This window comes from Canis lupus, chromosome 7 (assembly GCF_011100685.1).
Source record: "Canis lupus familiaris isolate Mischka breed German Shepherd chromosome 7, alternate assembly UU_Cfam_GSD_1.0, whole genome shotgun sequence".
Taxonomy (NCBI): Eukaryota; Metazoa; Chordata; class Mammalia; order Carnivora; family Canidae; genus Canis; species Canis lupus.
Window position 1 is genome coordinate 32,834,235 of NC_049228.1, and position 23,581 is coordinate 32,857,815.

The 23,581-nt window shown below is 38.2% G+C and overlaps 1 protein-coding gene across 1 annotated transcript in view; it reads right to left on the minus strand.

Annotated features, from left to right (window-relative positions):
- Positions 1–23,581, minus strand: part of FH (fumarate hydratase) — a 27,002-nt gene continuing 3,421 nt past the window's right edge. Inside the window, exons 2-10 of the mRNA XM_038542675.1 lie at positions 19,974–20,108; positions 16,853–16,963; positions 14,727–14,903; positions 12,317–12,499; positions 9,551–9,716; positions 7,818–8,021; positions 6,188–6,315; positions 4,784–4,937; positions 1–1,502 (exon numbers count right to left, since the gene is read on the minus strand). Of these exons, the coding sequence (XP_038398603.1) occupies positions 1,360–1,502; positions 4,784–4,937; positions 6,188–6,315; positions 7,818–8,021; positions 9,551–9,716; positions 12,317–12,499; positions 14,727–14,903; positions 16,853–16,963; positions 19,974–20,108 (1,401 nt within the window). The 3' untranslated portion in view covers positions 1–1,359. The remainder of the gene's footprint in view (positions 1,503–4,783; positions 4,938–6,187; positions 6,316–7,817; positions 8,022–9,550; positions 9,717–12,316; positions 12,500–14,726; positions 14,904–16,852; positions 16,964–19,973; positions 20,109–23,581) is intronic.

Consider the following 23,581-nt stretch of genomic DNA (forward strand, 5'->3'; position numbering starts at 1 on the left):
TAGACAAAGAGAATGCAAGCTTTATTTTAAAGCAAACTGTGCAAGCATCATATCACCAGCATGTGAAGAACACTGGCAAAAACGACTACTGATGGGATGGAAAGTATATCTGATAGTTTCCAGTTCCACAAAAAAGCTTGAAATCCTTTTTATGATAAAAAAAAAAGAGTGCCCACTCAGACTTAAGAGATTAATTATAAGAACATAATTCTATTTTTCATCACAAAGGTTCTAGAACTTTAATTACAATTTTACATGCTATCTATGCTGCCTTCTAAATACCACAGGGAATGGGTGCTGACTGCCAATTTTCCAAGAAGTATCAGGTGGCGCTTCCCATTTTTTAAAAAAAAACACTTGATAGAGCACTACTTACAAATGAGATGCTTTATCTGGCGGGATTTTGTCTCCACGATCCCATAATTTACCACATGAGGAATGAAGAAAATAACAAACCAAACTGTCCTACTGCCTCCATAATGGAGGCGGATTCTATGTTCAATCAAGCCTTTAGCTTCAGTTTTAGTTCAATCAGGCCTGATCTCCCCAGACCGGTTTGTTCAAAATCCCCTGTGGTTGTTTCCAATAAATTCCTGCTGAAAAATCCTGGCATTGGCGCAGAGAGATCACAACCCCCTCCCTTCTCTTCCCAAGTTCCAGCCTGCACCCTGGTCCTTGCTCATGCACACCCTACAATTCCTGGCCCATAGGCAGCAGCTCTTCTGTGGTCATTCAGCTAAGGACAGGAGGGGGGTGTGTGTGTCCGCAGCACATGGAATATGTCGGCCCCAATTTTAAACCTGCCCCATTTCCTGACAGACATATGCTCAGGCACACACACGCATATATACTCATATGCACACATGTGTGCATGCGCATACATCTGAGGGGCAAGTGAGCTTATGCTCCCAAATCACAGAAGAAAAGAAATGGAAGTATATGACTTAGGAACAAAACAACAGGTACTTTTTCATTATAGGGGAACTGAAAACAACACCAAGCAAAAAAACTAAAACTCTTTAAAAATGTATATGGCTCTTTTATAAAGAATGTGAAGTAATGGACACACATACACCAAAATGAGATTCGACTATAGTACAGTCAATTAACATAGAAGAAAAATGAGTGTTTCCTTTGACTTTACACATTTAATTGCTTCATTTTACACTTTTCAAATTCACTTTGGACTCAGCACATCCTAGGGCTTCTTAGGTCGACCAAGTTGCTTGCTAGACACAGTCGAGTTCAGAAGCAGTTTCCTTACACATTCATCCATCTCTGTTTAAGAATAAGAAGTCTTTTCCATTTCTTTCTCTTTTTTTTTAGAACATAATTGTTTTTATTATAAATTTATTTAAATCACTTTGGACCCAGCATGTCCTTAGGTTTCACCCATTCATCAAACTGCTCTGCGGTGAGATAGCCAAGCTCAATGGCAGTCGCCTTCAAGGTTGATCCATTTTTGTGTGCTGTCTTAGCAATCTTTGCTGCCTTGTCATACCCTGAAGAGAAAATAAAAAGGCAATATAGGTGTTCATAGTGAAACCTGGTTTTCTAAAACAAAAGGTCATCATTATTTACTTGATACTGAGGCTACTGATCTCTTAAGTAACATTTTTAATCTTAAAAATATTAAAGTCATGATCTTCAGAGTCGTTATTTCTTTTTTAAAAAGATTTTATTTATTTATTCATGAGACACACACAGAGAGAGGCAGAGACACAGGCAGAGGGAGAAGCAGGCTCCATGCAGGGAGCCCGACGTGAGACTCAATCCCAGGTCTCCAGGATCACACCCTGGGCCGAAGGCAGGTGCTAAACCACTGAGCCACCCAGAAATCCCCAAGAGCTGTCACTTCTGATAGAAAATAAAACCTTTACATTTGTTAAGTGACACAGACTAAACATTCCTCACTTTCTATAGCAGATTTGTTCCTAAGTATAATTGATCACTTCAATCATCTTTGGGTTCCCCTGTGTAGCTCTCTGGCTAAATGCTAACGTACAATAATTTTTAAAGGATCAAAAACATTATTACTACACCACAAAATAACTCCTATATTCAGAGAGGAAAATACAAGAAAACAAAATAGCATGAAGACATGAAAATATACATCTGAAAAGTCAAAATATGTGTTGATTCTAAAAACATGTTTAACTGGAAGCAATCTTTCTACCACAGCATAACGAGCTGTGTGCTACAGTGCCCCAGCAAACAGCACCACTGGGTAGGAGCTGTGGGGGGAACTGGCTCTGAGGGGGGCAAGGTGCATGACGGTGGGGGGGCCTCCCAGACACTGCAAGGATACGGGGGGGGGGGGGGGGGGAGGTTTTAGCATAAATCTATTCTCCTGCCAAAGACCAGAGGTATACTGTTTGCTTCAGTTATTTGCTTCTGGAATTAAAGGGTAGGGCAGCTTTGCAAGTTGTCTTGACTTAACACAATTGAGAAAAAGGTAGGAAGGCAAAAGCAAGAAAGAACAGAAAAGGGTGCCTGTATGGCTCAGTTGGTGAAGTGTCTGACTTGCGCTAAGTCGTGATCCCAGGGTCCTGGGATCAAACCCCGAGTAGGGCTCCCTGCTCAGTGGAGAGCCTGCTTCTCCCTCTGCCTCTGCCCCTCCTCATATAAATGAAATCTTAAAAAAGCGAAAAAACAGAAAAAACAAAAATGAAACCAACGAGGAGGAAGAAAAACCCCAAAATATCCCCATATCAGAGGACTACGGTCAAAGACACAAAAGCCTGCTGAGGCAACACGATTGTCAACCAGGCAAGATGTTACATATCAGCACAGAACCATTAACCATCTATGCAGCAAATTATGGGCAATTTTAGTACTCACCTGAACCTGTGAACACTAAACGTGTTGAAAAGGGCATTTACTGATCTGAGTAACTTTGAGAAAGAATTTTCATCAAATGATCAGGGCCATTATTCGGTATTGTGTACTCTTATGTTGATGACGTTAGAGTGTAAGTCTTAAACTAACCATTCAGTTCTTCTCTTCAGGTCCTACAGAGCCTGTTAGCAGCTAGCCTGCTCCATAATGAGCGCACAGAGCACCCCTGATGAGCAGCTGCAAGGATCACGCTGTCCCTTTATCCTTGTATGGCCTTTACCTCATGGAAAACTGACTCCAACAAAGACTAATCAATCAATCATTCAGCGTTGGGAGCACCCCCCTCATTTAAGTGTTCTAAAGCACAGATGTGAGGGAACATTTCTCACATGAGCCTCTGGGTTCCCCTGTGTAGCTCTCTGGCTGAATGCTAATATACAATAATTTTAAAAGGATCAAAATATTATTACCAATCTCAATACTACACCAAAGAAAACGATATATATCATACTAGGCTCAGAGCTACCTGAAGCAATCAAATGAGCTCTAACTTTATACAACTGAAATTGTTTGATGTGAAGCCAATAAACAGAAAAATCTGCCTTGAAAGTTTGGGAACTTAAAAGAATATTTTAAACAGCAATCATATCATGCTAAGGACTGTATCATAACTTATTTTAAAATAGAAAATCAAATAAAATGTTAACAATCTCAGCTCAGCAATAAGAAAGTGGGAAAGGAAAGGCTTTCAAGGTGTCATAACAATGCAGTGAATACCTTAAAACTACAAGTCAAACTGTACCTTTAGTGAGGATCACTATAGTCTCTCCACAATCCCAAGTCGGTAAGTTTGAATTTACATAATAAAATATTTACAATTCTGGAAAAGGTTTGCAATATGAATCATGGTTTTAGATAAAATATTTACATTTCCCCCCCCTTTCCCTATAAGCAATGAGTGCTAGCCTTTTTCCCTTTTGTTCTTATTGGTAACTTCCCATTTCTGAATTGAATAAAACTACAAAGTGTAGTAGATCACCTAGAGAAGGCAGAAAAATGAATTCATCCCACATTGCTAATCGGCCAGTGCCACCTAGTGACGCTGACATTACCGAGGGGACCTCTCCCAGGTAATCTGCACAGAAGGTTCAGCATCTCAATACCATTAAGATTTATGTAAGTTTGAACTTCTGAGTTTATCACACTTCAAATAAAATGAAGAATAACTAACAGTATATTAATATATAAAGTGTCTTTCAACACAATTTCATGTTTTTAATAAATTTATTTATTTTTATTTTTATTTATTTATGATAGTCACAGAGAGAGAGAGAGAGGCAGAGACATAGGCAGAGGGAGAAGCAGGCTCCATGCACCGAGAGCCCGACGTGGGATTCGATCCTGGGTCTCCAGGATCGCGCCCTGGGTCAAAGGCAGGCGCTAAACCGCTGCGCCACCCAGGGATCCCTCAACACAATTTCAAATATTTTATGAGATTTTACTAAAACAATGTCTGAAAAGGAATCTCCTACCCTTCCTGATCCAATAATCTCTTAAAAATATTTTAGCTTGGGGACGCCTGGGTGGTTCAGCGGTTGAGCTTCTGCCTTTGACTCAGGTCATGATCCTAGGGTCCTAGGATCGAGTCCCACATCAGGTTCCCCAAAGGTAGACTCCTTCTCCCTCTATCTATGTCTCTGCCTCTTTGTGTCTCTCATGAATAAATTTAAAAAACATTAAAAAAAAAATTTAGCTTGGGACAGACACCTGGGTAGCTCAGTTGGTTCAAGCATCTGCCTTCGGCTGAAGTCATGATCTTGGGGTCCTGGGATTGAGCCCCCACATGAGGCTCCCTGCTTAGGAGCCTTAAATAAAATCATTAAAAAATGTATTTTAACCATTTAATTTTGTATTCAAAATGACATTATTACTCCTTATATCTTACCTATATGAGGATTAAGAGCTGTCACCAACATTAGAGATTCACTCATCAGTTTGCTGATCCTCTCTGTGTTGGCCTGGATTCCCATGACGCAGTTTTCTGTGAAGGAAACAGCTGCATCTCCCAGCAGCCGGGCTGAGTGTAACACATTTTTGATCTGTGATGTGGCGGGGAGAAGGGGGTAGAGAGAGGGAGAGAGAGAGAGAGAACTGCTTATTGAGCCTTTTCTGTCCAATAACATATTATGTGCAGGTTCAAAAATGAATATGTAATTTGATAGCATAGCATTCCTACAAATTGAAAGGACTATACCCACAGAAACAAATATGAAAGAAATTATGAACCTTTGAGGACACTGAAATCTAAAAGAGGTAAGAGCCATAAATACAAATAACTGGCACCCAAGAGACCCTATAGTGTGATAAAACACAGGTATGAAATGTTAGCACAAAGAAAGAGAAATTAATCCCAGTTGTAGGAATCGGTGAAGTCCTATTTGATGGAGTGGCCTTAGATAACCAGAGATGGAAAAAGAATCTTCTGGAAGAGAAGTGAAGATGTAGAGGTTAGAAGGTTCAGCAGCTGGAGGCAGCCATGCAGTGAGGGCTTCCCAGGACTTAATGGTCACCATATTTTTCATGCTTTATAAAACAAATGTTCCTCAGACCCTTTAAAGTAACCTTTCACACAATATTTAAAACCAACATAAAATCAATTTGTTTGCTTTAGCTTTTTCTTTCCTTTTTGGTATCATTTCCAATATGTATAAAGATGTACCCACATCACACTCTCTTTTGGTCTAAAACCTCTGAAAACTATAGTCCTGACAATAGACTCCAGTAGAAGGCTCAGAACTTCCAGGTTTCATTTGATACTAATGACTTTAATATAAGGCAAATGTTGATTACCTTGATATATTTTCTACTAAAGACAAAAAACAGATTTTTGTTTACATTTGTTACACACCTACATCTGCCAGGCAGCTGGTATTAACTGTTTGGAATCTGACATGAAAGCAAAGGCTACGATATCCAAGTTCTGCTTTGGCCTGTCTTTCATTTTTCATGAGAATGTACATTCTGTGAGGGCAAAAAAAATATGTCTTATTGTTCTATCACTAGTACCCAATTCAGTGCCTGATACAGATTTGACAAATATATTGAATGAATATTAATATGTCATTTGCGTGTCCTTATCAGATTAAAACGAGACTTCACGCCAGACGCAAACTGATAATAAGCCTCTAATATATTTTAGATACGACACTTTACACAAATTAAGAACTCCAAATGATGACAGCTCTGTTATCTGAAGCTGAGGAAACTGGATGAAAAGATAAAGATGATGCCACCCTGCTCACAATTAGCCTTTAGTCAAAAAACATTAAAAATCGAATGTAAAGCTTACCATCATTGGCTTGAACACATTCAACTCAAAATGTCCATTGCTGCCTCCCACAGTGACAGCAACGTGATTCCCCATGACTTGGGCTGCAACCATGGTCAGTGCTTCACACTGGGTAGGGTTCACCTTGCCTTTAAAAGAGCCACCAAGAAAAGATTCCATATCGAACATGCTCATGGACTCAAGTGTCATTAAGATTAGGTATTATGTCAAATAATCATGAGAAGAAAATCTAACTTCATTCAGTAAAACAAGTCCCCAAGCATCCGTGCTGATATAATGAAACAAACCAGGTGAATAAAGAGGGATGGGCTGCCACAAGCCATGAACCATTCATTCAATGGCTAATGAGTACTCGCACCCACATGCTGAATACGGCCCTCTCCATCTCCACGGCTTTCGTTCATTGTTGACATTTACAGAGCTAAGCACTGAACATACCTACTGTAGTGAGTGATGCAGCCTCTGCCCTCCAGGATCTGGAGACCACGGAGAGAGAGCAGGCAATTACAGTACATGGGGGTAAATACAGAGAAGTAGGCTGCTACAGGAATACTTATAGAAGAGGCATCTCACTGATACAGAGGAAGCTGATGTTATGCTGAAATTCTCCTACTCATTGTCATGAGTCTCCAGAGCCCTGCCACCCCGGGAGCACCCCTCTGACAAACTCAAGTTTGAACAAGACACCCCAGATTCCTCTGACCAGTACAAAGCAACACCCTGGGAAGGTTCTTTCCTTATCTGTGAATCTGGGCTTCCCTTTTCTAGCAATCACCTTGAATATGCAGTCAATTAAACTCGTATCATTTTGCAATGTGAACTATTTTCAAATCAGATCCCTTCTCACTCTATACGTGTGCATAGCTTTAAAAGAATCTATAATCAGGTCTTTCTTTTTCACTGTTAAAAGTCACTTTTTTAGTCAAACCTACAGAGGCCCTTCTTTATGAATCTTGATCCTGTCACCTGGTGTACCACTGTTTCCTTATCTGCTGATGTGATCCACACGTACTCCCTGCCTTTACCCTCAGCCAGCAGCAAAGTGGTGGAGGGGCAGAGCCATTTGGCCTGCGATCAAGACACACCTCCAGTCTGAAGTCAACTCATTAGTGTCACTTAAGTGTCACTGTTCACCCAATACGTTTGTCTAACAGGGCTACCCACATGTCCCCACAGGATTCCGTGAATGTCACAGAAGTCTGTCAAATGACTTGCTAGAATCCAGAAAGCCAGTGTCTGTCACTTCTCTTATCTGACAGGCCAAAACCCAAAGCGAAAAATGAAATAACAGGCAGGTGGAATAATTCATTTTTATTCAACCCATGCTGAACACTTTAGCAGCTGGCTAAGAATTCTTCTGGCTTTGGATTATGAAAGATGGAACTATTACATATTCTCTAACGTAGGAATCAAAATACATGTACCAACTAAAATTCTCTTTTCCTGCATTGTTCGTTGATCTTGCCAGTTCAGATCAAAGGTGGCTGCAAAGACATTCTGAAATAAGTGTGCCACACATATCCTTACCCATGTCTGGGATCATGCTGAACATAGGGGACATGCTCTGTTCATAAGAATGCCCAGGTTCTTGTCAAGTTCCAGAGCTAATATTTATCAGCTCTGTTATTACCTGGCATGATACTGCTTCCTGGTTCATTTTCAGGCAAGATCAGCTCTCCCAGACCTGACCGGGGACCAGAACCCAGAAAACGAATATCATTTGCTATCTTCATTAGACTGCAGGCCGTAGTGTTCATAGCTCCGCTGAGTTCAACCAAAGCATCATGTGCGGCTAGAGCCTCAAATTTATTTGGAGCTGTGACAAAAGGCAAGCCTGAAGAAAAAAAATAATAACTTTCTGATATAACAGGTAAAATTAAATGTTTTTTTTCTAATATCAGCAAGTTAAACAGAAAGTTCCAGGGTATGAAAAGCAAAAACGGAACAGAAGAAAAATTTTACTTCAAGAAAATATGCTTATTTTATGATTTCAAGCTTTGTCTAGGTTTCCTTAAGAAGTCCTCAACAAGTAGGAAGAATCTAGTGATACCAGTGTGTTTAAAGAATAAAGAAACAAATACAATAAATGCCTTGAAAGAAAAAAAACTATTCTTCTGCAAATACATGTATGATGCCTGACTACTCTCTTTTTTTTTTTAAGATTTTATTTATTTATTCATGAGAGACAGAGAGAGAGAGGCAGAGACACGGGCAGAGGGAGAAGCAGGCTCCCTTCAGGGAGCCCGACGCAGGACTCAATCCTGGGTCTCCCGGACCACACCCTGGGCTGAAGGCAGGCGCTAAACCACTGAGCCACCCGGGCTGCCCGATACCTAACTACTATTGAATAAAGATGAAAAGTAGTTAAAGTTCACTTTATTCCACACTCCTTTGCTAGTACAATTTTCCCCCATCTTAGGTTATACTAGTCCTGCTATTAGCCAGGACTCTACAAATCCTGAGAAGACAGGGGGCCAAAAAGAATTAGACATTTTAACTCAATGTCACCTGTGTTCAAAATTTTAACGATCACATATTTTAATCCCTATAAGACAGTTCTTCTCACTTAAAACTTGACTAAAAAACAATTCTCTGCTAGAAAGCAGAGAATTAGACAATGAGCACTATCTAATTATGTCTGCTCTGATCAGTGAATAACATCTTTATCTTCAGAAGAGTTTTCTGGGGTATCTCTGGGTGGCTCAGTGGTTTAGTGCCTGCCTTCCACCCAGGGCAAGATCCTAGAGTCCCGGGATCGAGTCCCACATCAGGCTTCCTGCATGGAGCCTGCTTCTCCTTCTGCCTGTGTCTCTGCCTCTCTCTCTGTCTCTCATGAATAAATGAAAAAATCTTTAAAAAAAAAAAAAAGTTTTCTGGAGCTGACAACTCAGCTGTAATAACAGTTATTACTGAGAACACAGCATTCTCTCTACTAAAGGAAGAACAAGATTCAAAAAGGCCATTAACTCAGAGAAATATCACAGTATAATACGGGAAAAAAAAGAAATTAAGCCTGTCAATATCTCCACATATAGCATTGAAAGAAATATGTCACAACCATCCCCTGATTTTGCCTGCTTTGAAAAATGGGTATTTGAAACAGCTCTGAAGGGAAAGTAACTGAATATCACCATATAGTAAACAAGCCTGCATTGACGGATTTTAATTGCATACTATATGAATCATAAATGGGAAACTTAAAAAGCAAAAGGATTAACACTGCAGCTTCTGAAATAGACATAAAACACGTTTGATGGGAAAATATTATTTTTAACTTTAAATTCACAAGAATTCAAAACAGAAACACCTAGAAAATAGAGACTAGTATAATGAAAATAAGTCATAATTCATATTATCACTGACCTGTGAGTGCAGCCACTTTGGCAGCAACCTTCTCTGCAAAGCCAATTCTAGTATTTAAGCCTGTGCCGACAGCAGTGCCTCCAGCTGCGAGCTCATAGATCCTTGGCATTGCAGCTTTTATTCTCGTCATTGCATATTTTACTTGTTGAACATAACCACTAAATTCCTGGAAAGAGAAGGAAATTAAGGTGAGAACATGTGATTTCCTAACAGTTTACAAGTTTCTCTGTGTTAAACAGAAGTTCTTTTAAATATGTTTCAGGTACTAAATTATGAGCTACCAAGTGGTATTTATACCATTTTAATTCATACCATGAACAAAGTATACAGAAGAATGAAGACTTACTAACCTGTAAGGTGGGACAATGCCACAGAGAATAATATGCAGCCTATTAAAACACCCTTTTTAAAACAGAAATCAAAGAAAAACAATACAGGAAATAAACTTTAAAAAAGAAAGACTTGAGTACATTAAATTATTGGTTTGTTTGCAGGTGATTTTTCTTTTTTTTTTTTTTTTAATTTTTATTTTTTTGCTGTATCCCAGACAACTTCGAGAAAGGAAAAAACCATGAATTTCTCTAAGACAAATGCAAACATAGACCTTTTCTCCACACAATTTCAGCTTAAAAACCTAATAGAGAACAGGAGGACCCTAAAAATATTCAAGAGGTTGAAAATTAATAGCACAAGAAGGTAACAGGCCAGAGTAAGACCACTGCTTCAAAATGTAAGTTAATTCTGCTATTAACACCACATGGGTTCCCAGAATATGACACACTTTAAGAAAGGTAGCCACAGCCCTGCTGTATTGTCTGAACACAGCAGGGGCCCTTATAAGAATTATGCAGGGACAAAAGGTATAAACCACAACTCAATTGAGCAAGCCAGAACATATGGTTACACTAAAGCTATCTTCTTTCCTGCCTAAAGACACTGAAAAACCATGAATACTTGTAACTAGTACTGGATATCTTACTATTTTAAAGAAAACATTTTAGAAGATATAACTCCTTTCAGGGAGACCTAATCCACCCAATCTAATGTCACTAATACATACACCAGCTGGAATCACTGAAGAAGTTTAATTTTATTGGGAAAAACCTGCATAAACTCAGAAGACAATTCCAATAAAAGCAAGTGTAGGTGCTCGGGTAAAGGTAAAGTCGAACAGAAACATGTTTCTGATGTAATAGTTACAGTGAAGATACACAGGAGGCTGTCTTGGCCCAAACAGGTATTAGCACAATAGTTTTGCACCATGTAACACATACAACACAATGAAACCATTAGGGGCAGCCCCGGTGGCGCAGCGGCTTAGCGCCGCCTGCAGCCCGGGGTGTGATCCTGGAGACCCAGGATCGAGTCCCACGTCAGGCTCCCTGCGTACAGCCTGCTTCTCTCTCTGCCCGTGTCTCTGCCTCTCTTTCGCTCTCTCTGAATAAATAAATAAATCTAAAAAAAAAAAAAAAAAAGAATAGTTCTTAAAAAAAAAAAAAAAAAAAAACATTAGAAACCAGAGGGATACTCAAGAGTTTCAGACATACACTCCTCCTCCATAGAAACCACGCCTGGCACTAAGAACCAACGATGCAAAGAGAAGAGACTTCAGACACAACTGAAGTTAGGGAGCTTCCTTCACTCATAGCACCCATATCCCAACTAATCATTTCGTTTTCCTCATTCCTTCTGTAATGAAATTAAGCTAAGGAATTAAGCTTCTTGCAGTGTTCATCTGAACAAAACTACAGATGAGAATCTTCTCAAGAGAGCAGCAAACACTCACCTCACCATCATCTGACACATGGTATATACAACCATCTGTTGATACTGGATTTGTGCAAGTCCTAACTACAGGAGAGTTTTGCTATTAAAAATTATTGCCTGCATTCCTTTCATTTCCTTCATGGCACTTGCTATTAGACATTCTGTGAGGCATTGATCAAGAAACATGAAAATGCTTTCTGGTATTTTGGGGGACAGAGTAATACCTCTTTCCTATGTGGCCCAACACAATCTTAGAGGCAGATATGCCTTGTTTAATCAATTTAGAAGTAATTTTTATAGAACCCACTAATCTAGAGTAAGAGACAAAGGGAGACAGGATGATTTTGGTGACGAGGAAGACCATGGTGACAGCTAACGCCAATATGTGCTTACTACATGTTGGTATGGTTTTAAGCCCTTTACGTGAACCAGTTATTTGAAACTCACAACTAGGCTAGGATACAGATGCTATTTTCCTCATTTTTTTAAAAAGATTTTATTTATCCATTCATGAGAGACACACACACACACAGAGAGAGAGAGAGAGAGAGAGAGAGAGAGAGAGACAGGCAGGCAGAGGGAGAAGCAGGCTCCACGCAGGGAGCCCGACGTGGGACTTGATCCGGGGTCTCCAGGATCACACCCTGGGCCGAAGGCAGGCCCTAAACCACTGAGCCACCCGGGCTGCCCTATTTTCCTCATTTTAAAACTCAGAAAACTGAGGCACAGAAAAGCTAACTCATTTTCCTAAGGTCCCACAAAGCAAAGCTAAGCTCTCAACCCCAGCCGACTGCCCCGAGAATGGCTCATAGTCCATATACTGCGCTCTTCCCCTCAGAAGGTGTCAATAAAACTACTGGCTGGTTAATGCAGAATAGTGACTGCCACTGAATTGAACTGTTGTAATTTGGCCTTTTAAACTAGTGTGATTTAGAGGATAATGTGTTGGCTATTTGTACCAATCCCTAAATTGAATCAAACCCAGTCACACTCCTCTACCTGCCCAAGAGTGAGCGGAACAGCATCCTGTGTGTGAGTGCGTCCAATTTTGATGATCTGGGCAAACTCTTTAGATTTTGCATTGAGTGCATCATGTAGCTTCTGTAGTCCTGGCAGCAGCACTTCATGGACTTCTATGGCAGCAGCAATGTGCATTGCCGTGGGAAAAGTATCATTTGAGCTCTGTTGGAAAATTACAAAAAATGTAAACTGTTAAATCAGAAGGAACAAAAAACAAATTAAATGTCTCTATTAAAAAGTCTCACTAACTTAGTGAGATTTTAGTGCTCAATTCCATTTATATGTGGCAACTTCTAGGTCACTTAAGGTCAAATAAGCAGCAACATAGTTTAATGAACTCAGAATTGTATTCTATATGCCACCTACTATTATTATTATATCTGCTAGAAAATGACAGCAAAAGATAAAGAAGTACAATTAACAGGTGCATGTAAGGATAGCAATAGTAAAATATTTTACGGTTATACAGTATAAATAGTCTTTTATTAAATTTGAGTAAAATTCTTGTGAGGTAGTTCATCATTTTAAAACTAGGAAAGCCAAGCTCTCAAAGAAATTATATGACTTGCCAAAACATTTAGGAATTGGCAGAACTGGGACCTACCCAGGTAGTCCATACTCCATGCTCTGCATTCAACTGAGACCCATACTTTTAAATTATTATGCTATTTTAAAAAGATGTATTATTTTTTACAACCTCTTACTATGGAAAATAATAAACCATTTACAAAAGTAGAATGAACTGGTATAATGAATACTCTTGTACCTATAACCTAAACTCAAACAATTAGTGGTGCACACCAATCATGCTTCACATGTAGCTCCACCCCACTCCTCCACCTGACTGTACATTCTGGATTACTCTCACATAGATTTCAGACTATGGTATACATAAAAGATAAGTTTATATAAAATGCAAGTATTAAGTTTGAAAAATCCTTCATACAGTAGTAAACTTATGTGAAAAAGCTTCCCATTAATATTTAAAAATATATTAAATTACACCTAGTGCCAGATATTGATTTCTAAATATTTTCCAGTATGATCCTCCAAGAGTTCCCTAGGAAAATAGGTGCTGGGGCAGGGAGAAAACAACATGATAAGCTTGGAGCACCTGGTAGTTGAAGAAAGTAAAGAACTGCCTTAAGAAAGAAAAAAAGGAAAGAAAAATAGGGGGAATGGGGATACTTCCAAAGAACATAGCCAACTGAGGGGGTTCCTGAAGCTAGAACACTCTAAACAACAATATAAATAACAGCATCGGATTAGAACCCTAAGAATAAAATAAATATTCATGAATCCATGGATACATAAAGAATTAAGTAAGTATTGGGGGAGAGAGAAAAGGACAAATCTTAAAAGTTTCAATAGAAGGAATAAGGGAAGTACAAAATCACCACTAAGACACCACAGTCCTAACTGCCACAGGTAAGACCCACTAATGAGTAATATTTGTGCACAAAAGTTTAAGGAGAAAGAGGATGTTTGCACAGCCTCAAAGTTACCTAGTAGTTCTGTGTTGAATTTAACATATGACCCAAAATTCCCTGATACTCCTCCCTTTAGAAAGAGCAGCTTACACGCAGTACCTGGGTGCAGGCAGCCTCTATGGCTCCCTTCTAACAGAGAATAGAGGGTGGAGAAGTCCAGGAGACCCATCTAACCAAGAGATTAAAGTTAACATCACCAGTACCAGGTCCTGGTGCTATCAGGTGCCCCTGCCATGATGTAGTAAGAGAAGCCCTTCACTTCTGAACAGTCTTCTCCAAATCCAGAGTCTCTATCTGATCATGAGAAAGCATCAAACAAAGCCAAACTAAGGGATGTTCCACAAAATACCTGATCACTACTTTCAAAACTGTCAAGGTGACAAAAGACAACCTGTCAGACTGGAGACTAAGGGAACACAGTGACTAAATGTAGCGTGTAGTGTGTATAGTATCTTGGAAGAAAAAAGGGCAATCCTAGGGCAATCCTAATAAAGTCTGTCTTGTTGAGAGTGCTGTATACCCATGTTAATTTCACAGATAAATGTACCAGGGTTATAAAAAATATTTAACATTAAGGGAAGCTGGGAGAGGGGAAATAGGAACTCTGTGAAGTATCTATGTAATTCTTTTAAAATTCTAAAATTACTTAGAAATAAAGCATTTTTAAAAAACAAACCAAACAATACAAATATACATATATACTAATTCAAGTGCTCTAATAGAGATTTTTGTAAGTGTAAGACATTGATTCGAGATTCCTAAAAGAACATATAAGAAGTCCTTTCCACCTAAAAATATAAGCCAAATGAACTTTCTTTGTCCAAAAGCTAATGCCTGTTTGACAAGAATAATTTCAGGTATCCTTTTCAATTTTAACAAAGAAAAGATCATATACTGACCTGGCTTTTATTAACATGATCATTGGGATGCACAGGTTTCTTGCTACCAAGTTCACCTCCTAGCATTTCAATTGCTCTATTGCTAATGACTTCATTTACATTCATATTTGTCTGAGTTCCAGATCCAGTCTGCCATACCACAAGAGGAAAATGATCATTTAATTTACCTTCGGCTACCTGCAGAAAGAGTTGAAAAAATGAATTTTTAAAAATAAGAAATATTCAATATTCACTTAGTTATTGTGATCAGCTATGATTCAGTAGTCACCTATAAAGTGCTATTTTAAAGATGCTCACTTTTCTCATATGCTAAATGATTTATAGATGGTGCCACACAACTTGTGTTGTCCAGCAAGTCCAAGCTTCTGCAACACATGTTCCAACCATTGCTAACTTTACAAAATGAAAGGTTATCTACTCTGAAAGATATAACAATTTCATGGATTTCACATGAAACCTGAAGCAAGGCCATCTTTCTTCTGTATTTTCAACTGCTCCTCTAATAATATCCAGGTAGGGCCACCTGTTAAGACTGGCACACGTGTTTCTAGATACATTTACTGTGGTGCTGCTCAGAAGGAATATCCAACAGATGTTATAGCTGGAGTCAGCATGATAATGAATGAGTTACTTGGAAATGAGTTTTCTAATAGCTGTTTCACTGCACAGATGTCCAATGAGTATCAAATGCCAACTGTAGAGACAAACACAGTCCAGATTTGTCCCTATTTGTCATATTGTTATCTGTAAGTTTTTTTTAATTATAAGCTAAGAGGGTAGGTGCTTAACTTCATCTTCTAGAACGATTCAGCTTAAAAAAATAAATCAGTCCACATTTTAAGACATTACCACCTTAGACAACTAGTAAAACTTTTTTCCTGGTTTTATAACAGACGTTCAATGTGGAACCTTTTGAGAAGTGAGAAAAGTGAAAGTTACAATACCCCTACCCCTCAGAAACAGAGACTCTTGATATTTTGGCTTTTCCTTTTAGGCTTGCCCCAAGCATTTCGTGTGCATATATACACACACAGAAAAACACATGTCTTCTGTCCATCTTTTCCAAACACAATTAAGATCATAAAATACATACATTTTGCTACCTTCCCCACCACGTATTTCTTATGTAGTGGGCTCTATCGTAGGACATTCTTTAAGAAACTAATTTTCTAGAGCTCTATAATATAATTTATATAAGCATCTGCTATGGTCAGGTACTGTCTAACTTGTCATAATCATAAATAATACTGCGATGAACAACATTGTAAATACAGGTTTTCAATCATTATCTCTGACTATTTCTTTAAGATTACATAAAAAGTGTATTAGTAAAATAACATTCTCCATACATATCATGAAATAACTGACTAGTGGGGTACCCGGGTGGCTCAGTCAGTTGGACATCTGCCTTCGGCTCATGTCATGATCCCAGAGTCCCAGGATAGAGCCCAACGTCAGGCTCCCTGCTCAGCAGAGTCTGCTTCTCCCTCTGCCCCTACCCCTGCTCATGCTTTCTCCCCTCACTCTCTCACATAAATAAAATCTTAGGGAAAAACAAAAAACAAAAAACAAATAACTGACTAGTTTTAAAAGGAATCCTTTACAAATAAAATAAAAAATCAAATATGTAAGTTTAACAGTATCTCTACAAGTTTTCTTCAAACTATATAAATTAAAAGGAAAAGTCAAGAGAATTAAAAATAAAACATATGGGGCACCTGAGTAGCACAGTCAGTTAAGCATCCGACTCTTGGTTTCAGCTCAGGTTGTGATCTCAGGGTTGTGAGATAGAACCCCACATTGGGCTCCATGCAGAGTCTGCTTGAGACTCCGTCTTTTTCTTCCTCTGCCCTTTCCCCCCACATGCTTGCTCTCTCATTCTCCCTAAAATAAATACATCTTTAAAAAATAAATAGAAAATAAAAAAATAAAAGGTATAACATCATCCAGAAGTTTTGTCACAATATTTTAAGTACCATATTAATATCCTCACCAAACAAGAATGCTGCCTTGAAATTCATTAACTCAGGAATTCAGTGTCCTTTTTTCCTGCCAGAGCCTGACCTCATCCACTGGAGACATGGGTCTGATGCCACTGAGTAAACAGTACACTTATCACCTCCTACCTCATCTGCAGCCTTCATTATGGCCTCAGCAATCTTTGAATCAAGACCATAATCCTGGTTTACTTCAGCAGCTGCTCGCTTCAAGATGCCAAAAGCTTTAATAACTGGGATCTAAAATAAATCAGAAAAATATCTCAAAATTGCAAGTTTCATTAAGCATAAAAATTTAAGATTATTATTTTACGCAGGTACAAAAATTATACCTAAAACACTAAGGTAAGTAACGTTATAGTAACATTAAGATTACAGAGAGGTATGTAAGGAACCAAGATTCATCATGTATCTGTTCACACAGGCACTCACAATGTAACTCATTCTACTTTTTTACGATACATTGTAATGGACGTGTGTTTATTTCATACATATAAACACAAATGGCACTCAATCATTTCACCAGCAAGCACCATTATTTTCCCTCACTGGAACTCAGGTCACTTTATAATTTTTCCTTCTTCTCTTTAAAAACAATAAATATTTAACTGCTGATAAGTTCAAAACAACCATTACTAAAGGATATCGTTTCATCCTAAAGCCAAAAAGCATGATATTCTAGTTAGTCAGTGAGGTCTTGACACTCCTCATATGTCACTGGAATGTCCCTCAGAATATTTCTTTAAACCCAGGGTACACCCTTGGGGCTGATGGCTTCTGATGCATCTAATCCTATTTCAAACCCATTCAGTTTGCAGATCTTTTCAGTTCCTGCTTTAAATCACCTCAACAAATTTAAAGGGATGAAATGGCACAACTTTTTATGACATTTCAATGAAGTAATAATCTGGTTTTTGTAAGAAGAGAGAATTACATGTTCTTGCCAAAATTAATAATGGAGATTGTAGTCTAGATTCCACATGAGATTTGAAAGGGTAAAGTGAAAAAAAAAAAAAATGAAAGGGTAAAGTGTGTAAAGGAGGAAGGAAGAGTAGGGAAAAGGAAGGAATTACATAGAAGCCACGGTCCTCAAGGAGAATCAAGGTGGAGAAACAAAGAAAAGGAAGGAATAGGACATGCTGAACCTGGGCTGAAGAGAGGACACGCTGAGGAACAAAGAGAAAAGGAAATAAAACAAGGGAACATTTGTATTTTGAATTCTAAGAATTAAAACATTTTTAAGTATACCCAAATGAGATAGAAACAAATGGCACACAGCATTAGAAACTTGAAAACTTTAAACACGGCATGGATGGGAATTTAAATATCTTGGGTTTTTTTTAAAGATTTTTTTTTTATTATTGATTTATTCATAGAGACACACACAGAGACAGAGAGAGGCAGAGACACAGGCAGAGGGAGAAGCAGGCTCCATGCAGAGAGCCCGACGTGGGACTCCATCCAGGGTCTCCAGGATCACGCCCTGGGCTGCAGGTGGCGCTAAACTGCTGCGCCACCGGGGCTGCCCGGGAATTTAAATTTCTATGGCAGCACATTGCAGTGCTGGCTGAAACCACTGCCAAGGTCGTAAGTGATAGCCTGTCCACTCCGGCCATCTGAGTGAAGCGACCAATCCTAGTGTCTGTGGACGGAGAAAAATTAAAGCACAGCTTCACTGACCACAATTACAATAAAACGGGAAAATGTCACTGGGGCGAAAAGAAGGCTCTTCTTATTCTTAATTTACTCATATTAGAAGCTCATAATCTTTTTTTATTTTGTTTTCCTTTGGACCTCAGGTACAAAGGGCTAGGTTTATTCATACTGCCCAGGTCAGGGTACATCATAGTCTTCTTTGTATTTTTAAAAGTTCAGGATATTCATTGAGATAAAGCAAAATGTGACAAAACAGACACCCCACATGTTCATCTCTTACAGATGCATAATGTCAACAGCTGCCCCATCTCTGGAGTAGTGGCAGCAATCACACACCCCTGAACCCACCCCTTGCTGCCTGAAGCAGGACCATTAAAACTGAGTTGTGCTTACTCTACCAACAGTGCTTAGGATTGATCTCCTTAGTCCCAGGAGTTGAACTAGATGAGGACATTCTAGGATCAGGTGCTACCCTTTGTCACCTAACCCTGTCCTGGTCTACCTCACCACTCAGCCATCAGTGGCAATAACAAAAAGATTTTCTTCAAAGAGTCAGTTGTAAAATCATATAAGCTTGTCAAGATTCAGTTGTAAAGGCTTAGAAATGAACTAAAATATAGAGGTTAAAATTACTAGAAGATAAAAAGTATATTTAGAAGACAGCTATTAAACAATATCTCACCGGATGAAGCCTGGCTACTTCTAGGCTCCTAGCCTATCCTGCACTCTGGCACAGACTAGTTAATATTCACATTGCAGCTGGGCTCCAACAGCATATGTAATCTATTCCATCAATTCTTTTAACACTCTGACAGCTCTGAAACCAAGACGCATCACATAACCAATGACAGGTCACAACTCTGATAGCCTTTTTCTTTCTTAGTGCTACATACTGGTGCATCTTCTAATTGATGTCGTCTTAGATTTAATGAAATATGGTAGAAAGATTTCTAATCACTGAATTATTCATGTGGCTTTGAACATATATATTGTCTATTACATGGCAGATATGGTGAAGAATAATATTTTTATGTATTTGTGTATACTTTTCTGGAAACTAAAACCAAGACAGAAAGTATAACATTTTAAAAAAAGTTTTCTTTTATATTAGTTTTTAAAAAATCAGTCTTGAATCAGTTTAAAAAATTAGGTATTAAAATTAAAAATGTTTAAACTGCAAAATTCTGGAAAAAATCTGAAAAAACTCCGCAAGAATAAAAAGACAAATCATGAGGTGCCTGAGGGTCTCAGGCAGTTAGTGTCTGACTCTTGATTTCAGCTCAGGCCTTGATCTAAAGGCCTTGCAGAGTTCAAGCCCCTAGTCAGGCTCCATGCTGGGTGTGGAGCCTAATTAAAAAAAAAAAAAAGAAAAAGATAAATCACTTAGTTCTGTCAAATAAAACTCTAAAATATCCAAATTCACAGCTCAAAATAATAGTCCTAAACTTCAAAAAGTTCTTTGATATCTTAAAGAGAAACATGTTATTACAAGGCCTAGTTCCATAGTAGCTTCCTATTTAACTCTGTAAAATATTTATTTATAAAATAAGGGGACTCATTCGAATAAAGCCAATGCTTCCATAAAACCACTTACTGGCATGCGCTCTGTCACACCTCCAATCTTAAAGTTCATCGTAGATCTCACAGTCTGGGCGCCATAATACTTATCATTCGGGACCTTGAGTTCACCAAAGGTGTCGAACTCTATCCTAAAGGAATTTTGGCTTGCCTACAGAGAAAAGTAAGACGTTGTTATAGCTTGAAAAGAAACAGAGTATCAAAACAATAATATCCTACTAGGTGTGAGGGGAAAGAAACCTTAATAGGCACTCTACAAAGACAAAAAAATCCCATTGGTTCTCATTCCACTCTCCAGTTCCTTTCTTGAGAAATTTGTCACGTTTTTCTGCTTTTAATCTGAATATAGTTGACACAAACAATGTTATGTTAGCCCTAGGTGTATAACATGGGGTTTCAACAACCCTGGTAGGTCATACTATGCTTGCCACCTGTCACCACACAACACTATTACCATACCATCCACTATATTCCTTATGCTGTACCGTCCATCCTCATGAATGATTTCATTCCATAACTGGAAGCCTGTACTTCCTCCCACACCCCTTCACCCATTTTGCCTGTTCCTTCATCCCCCTGCTCTCTAGCAACCATCAGTTTGTTCTCTGTATTTATGGGTCTGCTTCTGCTGTTTACTCATTTTTTTTTAAATTCCACATATGAAATCATTTGGTGTTTGTTTTTCTCTGACTTATTTCACCTAGCAGAGCACCCTCTAGGTCCATCCATGTCACTACAAATGGCAAGATCTCATCTTTTTTATGACTGGGTAATAGTCCATTGCACGCACATGTGCGCATGCGTACACACACACCACACCTTCTTTATCCATATGTCTATCAATGGACACTTGGGCTGCTTTCATAATTTGGCTATTGTAAATAATGCTGCAATAAATACAAGGGTGCAAGGTGAGGGTGACTGGGTGATGGGCACTGAGGGGGGCACTTGATGGGATGAGCACTGGGTGTTATTCTACATGTTGGCAAATTGAACACCAATAAAAAATAAATTTACAAAAAAAATACAAGGGTGCATCTATCTTTTTGAATTAGTGTTTTTGCTTTCTTTGGTAAATAACTAGTAGTGTGATTATTGGATCATATGGTAGTTCTTTTTTTTTTTTAATTTTTTGAGGAACCTCCATACTGTTTCCCACAGTGGCTGCACCAACAGCACACAAGGGTTCTGTTTTCTCTACATCCTCACCAAGACTGGTTATTTCTTACACCTTTTTGATTCTAGTCAAAAAATTCTAACAGGTGTAAGGTGATATATAATTGTGGTTTTGATTTGGAATTCCTTGACAATTAGTGATGTTGAGCATCCTTCCATGCCTCCGTTGGCCATTTGTACACCTTCTTTGGAAAAATGTCTATTCAGGTACTCTGCCCATTTTTCAACCAGATTATTTGCGGTTTTTTAGTGTTGAGTTGTAGAAGTTCTTTATATATTTTGGATATTAACCCCTTATCAGATATCATTTGCAAACAATGCAGATGTTAAAGACAAACTGTAGAATTCATACACTATGCAGAAGATAAAGGAACTCCTTTGAAGTAAAAATAGTAATCTTTTCCAATTCAGGAGTATAATTCTTATTGGTCAAGCTTTGGCCAATTCAGAGTACCCAAGTCAGAACTTTAGAAATGGTCTAAGAATGATACTTTAAAATTTGTAAATACTAGATACTTAAGCAGAGTTTAGCCATGATCTACAAATACTAATCATGAGCCATAGCATAGTGCGATATAAACAACCCAGGCTTTGCAGTCAACAGTGCCCCACTTAGTAGGTGTGTCACCTTCAGCAAATCAGTTTTCCTCATTTATAAATTAAATGTAGAGATAAAAGAGGATGGGCTAGGTCAGTTCTTAACTTCTTCTGGGCAATGGAACCCTTTGAGGATATGAGGAAAGCTATGGATCCTTTCTCTAGAAAAATGAACACAAATACATATACGAAAAAATCTTACTTATAATTTTAGAGAGTTTATATCTTGAAATCAATCCACCACCCAGAATAAGAACCCATGATCCAGAGTACCTTTTATGGAGACCTTAGGATTCTACCAAGTACATTAAATTATGCTAATAAAAAAGTTAACTCCTCAACAAATATTTTAGAATACTATAGAAAAAAAAGATTTGTTATAAAACACAAAGTTAGAATTTACATGTGATAATTTATGTCAAGGAGACGATAGATGTTCAGAGCTTTAATTAATGTGAATTAATTATGAAATAAACATGGCCAGATGATTCAGAAGATTTAAAAATCCCTAGCCAAGTAATTCTGTTTTAGTAAATAGTCCTATGAAAAATTTAATTGGTAGTTAAATGTCTGGAGCTAGACGGATTAAAAAAAAAAAAACCCTTTATATGCTATAAAGCCTTTGAGGTTGCAGAAATAGAAAAGCATGTAGGTAGAAATACAGTAGTATTACCAATGAGGTCCTTTTTTTTTCTATGTCTAAAAAAGTCTGCAGAGGACTGGCCTAAGCCAAAATGAAGCAGCAGCTAATAATCACACTTCAGCATTTATTGTGCTATGTAACAAATTCCAAGTATCACCTTATTTGACTTTCACAACCACTCTAGGAGATTTTACTATTATCATCTCCACCTTAGAGGAAACACTGAGGATAAAGGAGATTAATAATCTCAGGAGATCACTCAGTTAGTAAGAGGAAGGGCCTGAAACTCTCAAACCCTGGACTGTCCACATCCAAAAGCTGTTCAGATTACTATTTTTTGGTTACCACTTCCATAAGCCAAGAAATGGAGGGAGTAACTCCAGACTGGCCACAACCAGCCCCTGAGTTGTACCCCAAACCTTGAAGAAGAAAGGAAGTCTGAAGATGCGTAGTTAGATTTCTCTCTAGTAGAGCTTGGTTACACTTACACCACTGTATACCTACTTGCTTCCTACCCTGTAGACCAAAAGCACCTGGGGTTCTGTATCTCAAATGCACAAATAAAAATATTTTGTATTATGATCTTTGTTTTAGATAGCGTAGGAAATATCCATGTATGTTAAAGTATACTTCGGCCCAATAACACCAGCAATGACAGCAGTGGCACTGGACACGTGAGGCAGGTTTTCTTCCTCTCATCAACAAGATGCCAACTCCAAAGGGAGATCAGTTTCAATTAGTCACTTGTGAAATCAGGTTCAACTCCTTAGATTTACATCATCACTTTCTGTATTCAAAAGTATTAAACTGTCATCATAAAACAGCAATAACTTTGTCCCCTAACCAACTGGTTTCTATGGTAAAACTCAGATCCATTCAAAGTTACTTGAAAAGATCTAGATGAATATATTTTACTATGTTTGTTTTTCAGCTTAAACCTTAACAATTTTTAAATTCCAAATCAGGAAACAAATCAAATTCTAGGACCTTGACAGTAATCATTAAAAAAAGTACAGAAGTCAATTGTGGCTGAAATCACAATCTCAGCAAAAACTTCAAAAAATATGCTTACTGTCCCTATAATAAAAATCAACATTCCAACTTTAAAACAATAAACATTCTCTGCAGCAGCTTAGGTAGGTAATAACTATGGCAAAAAGCCAAAGTTATCCTTTATTTTAAACCCAGGATATATACAGGTTGCATAA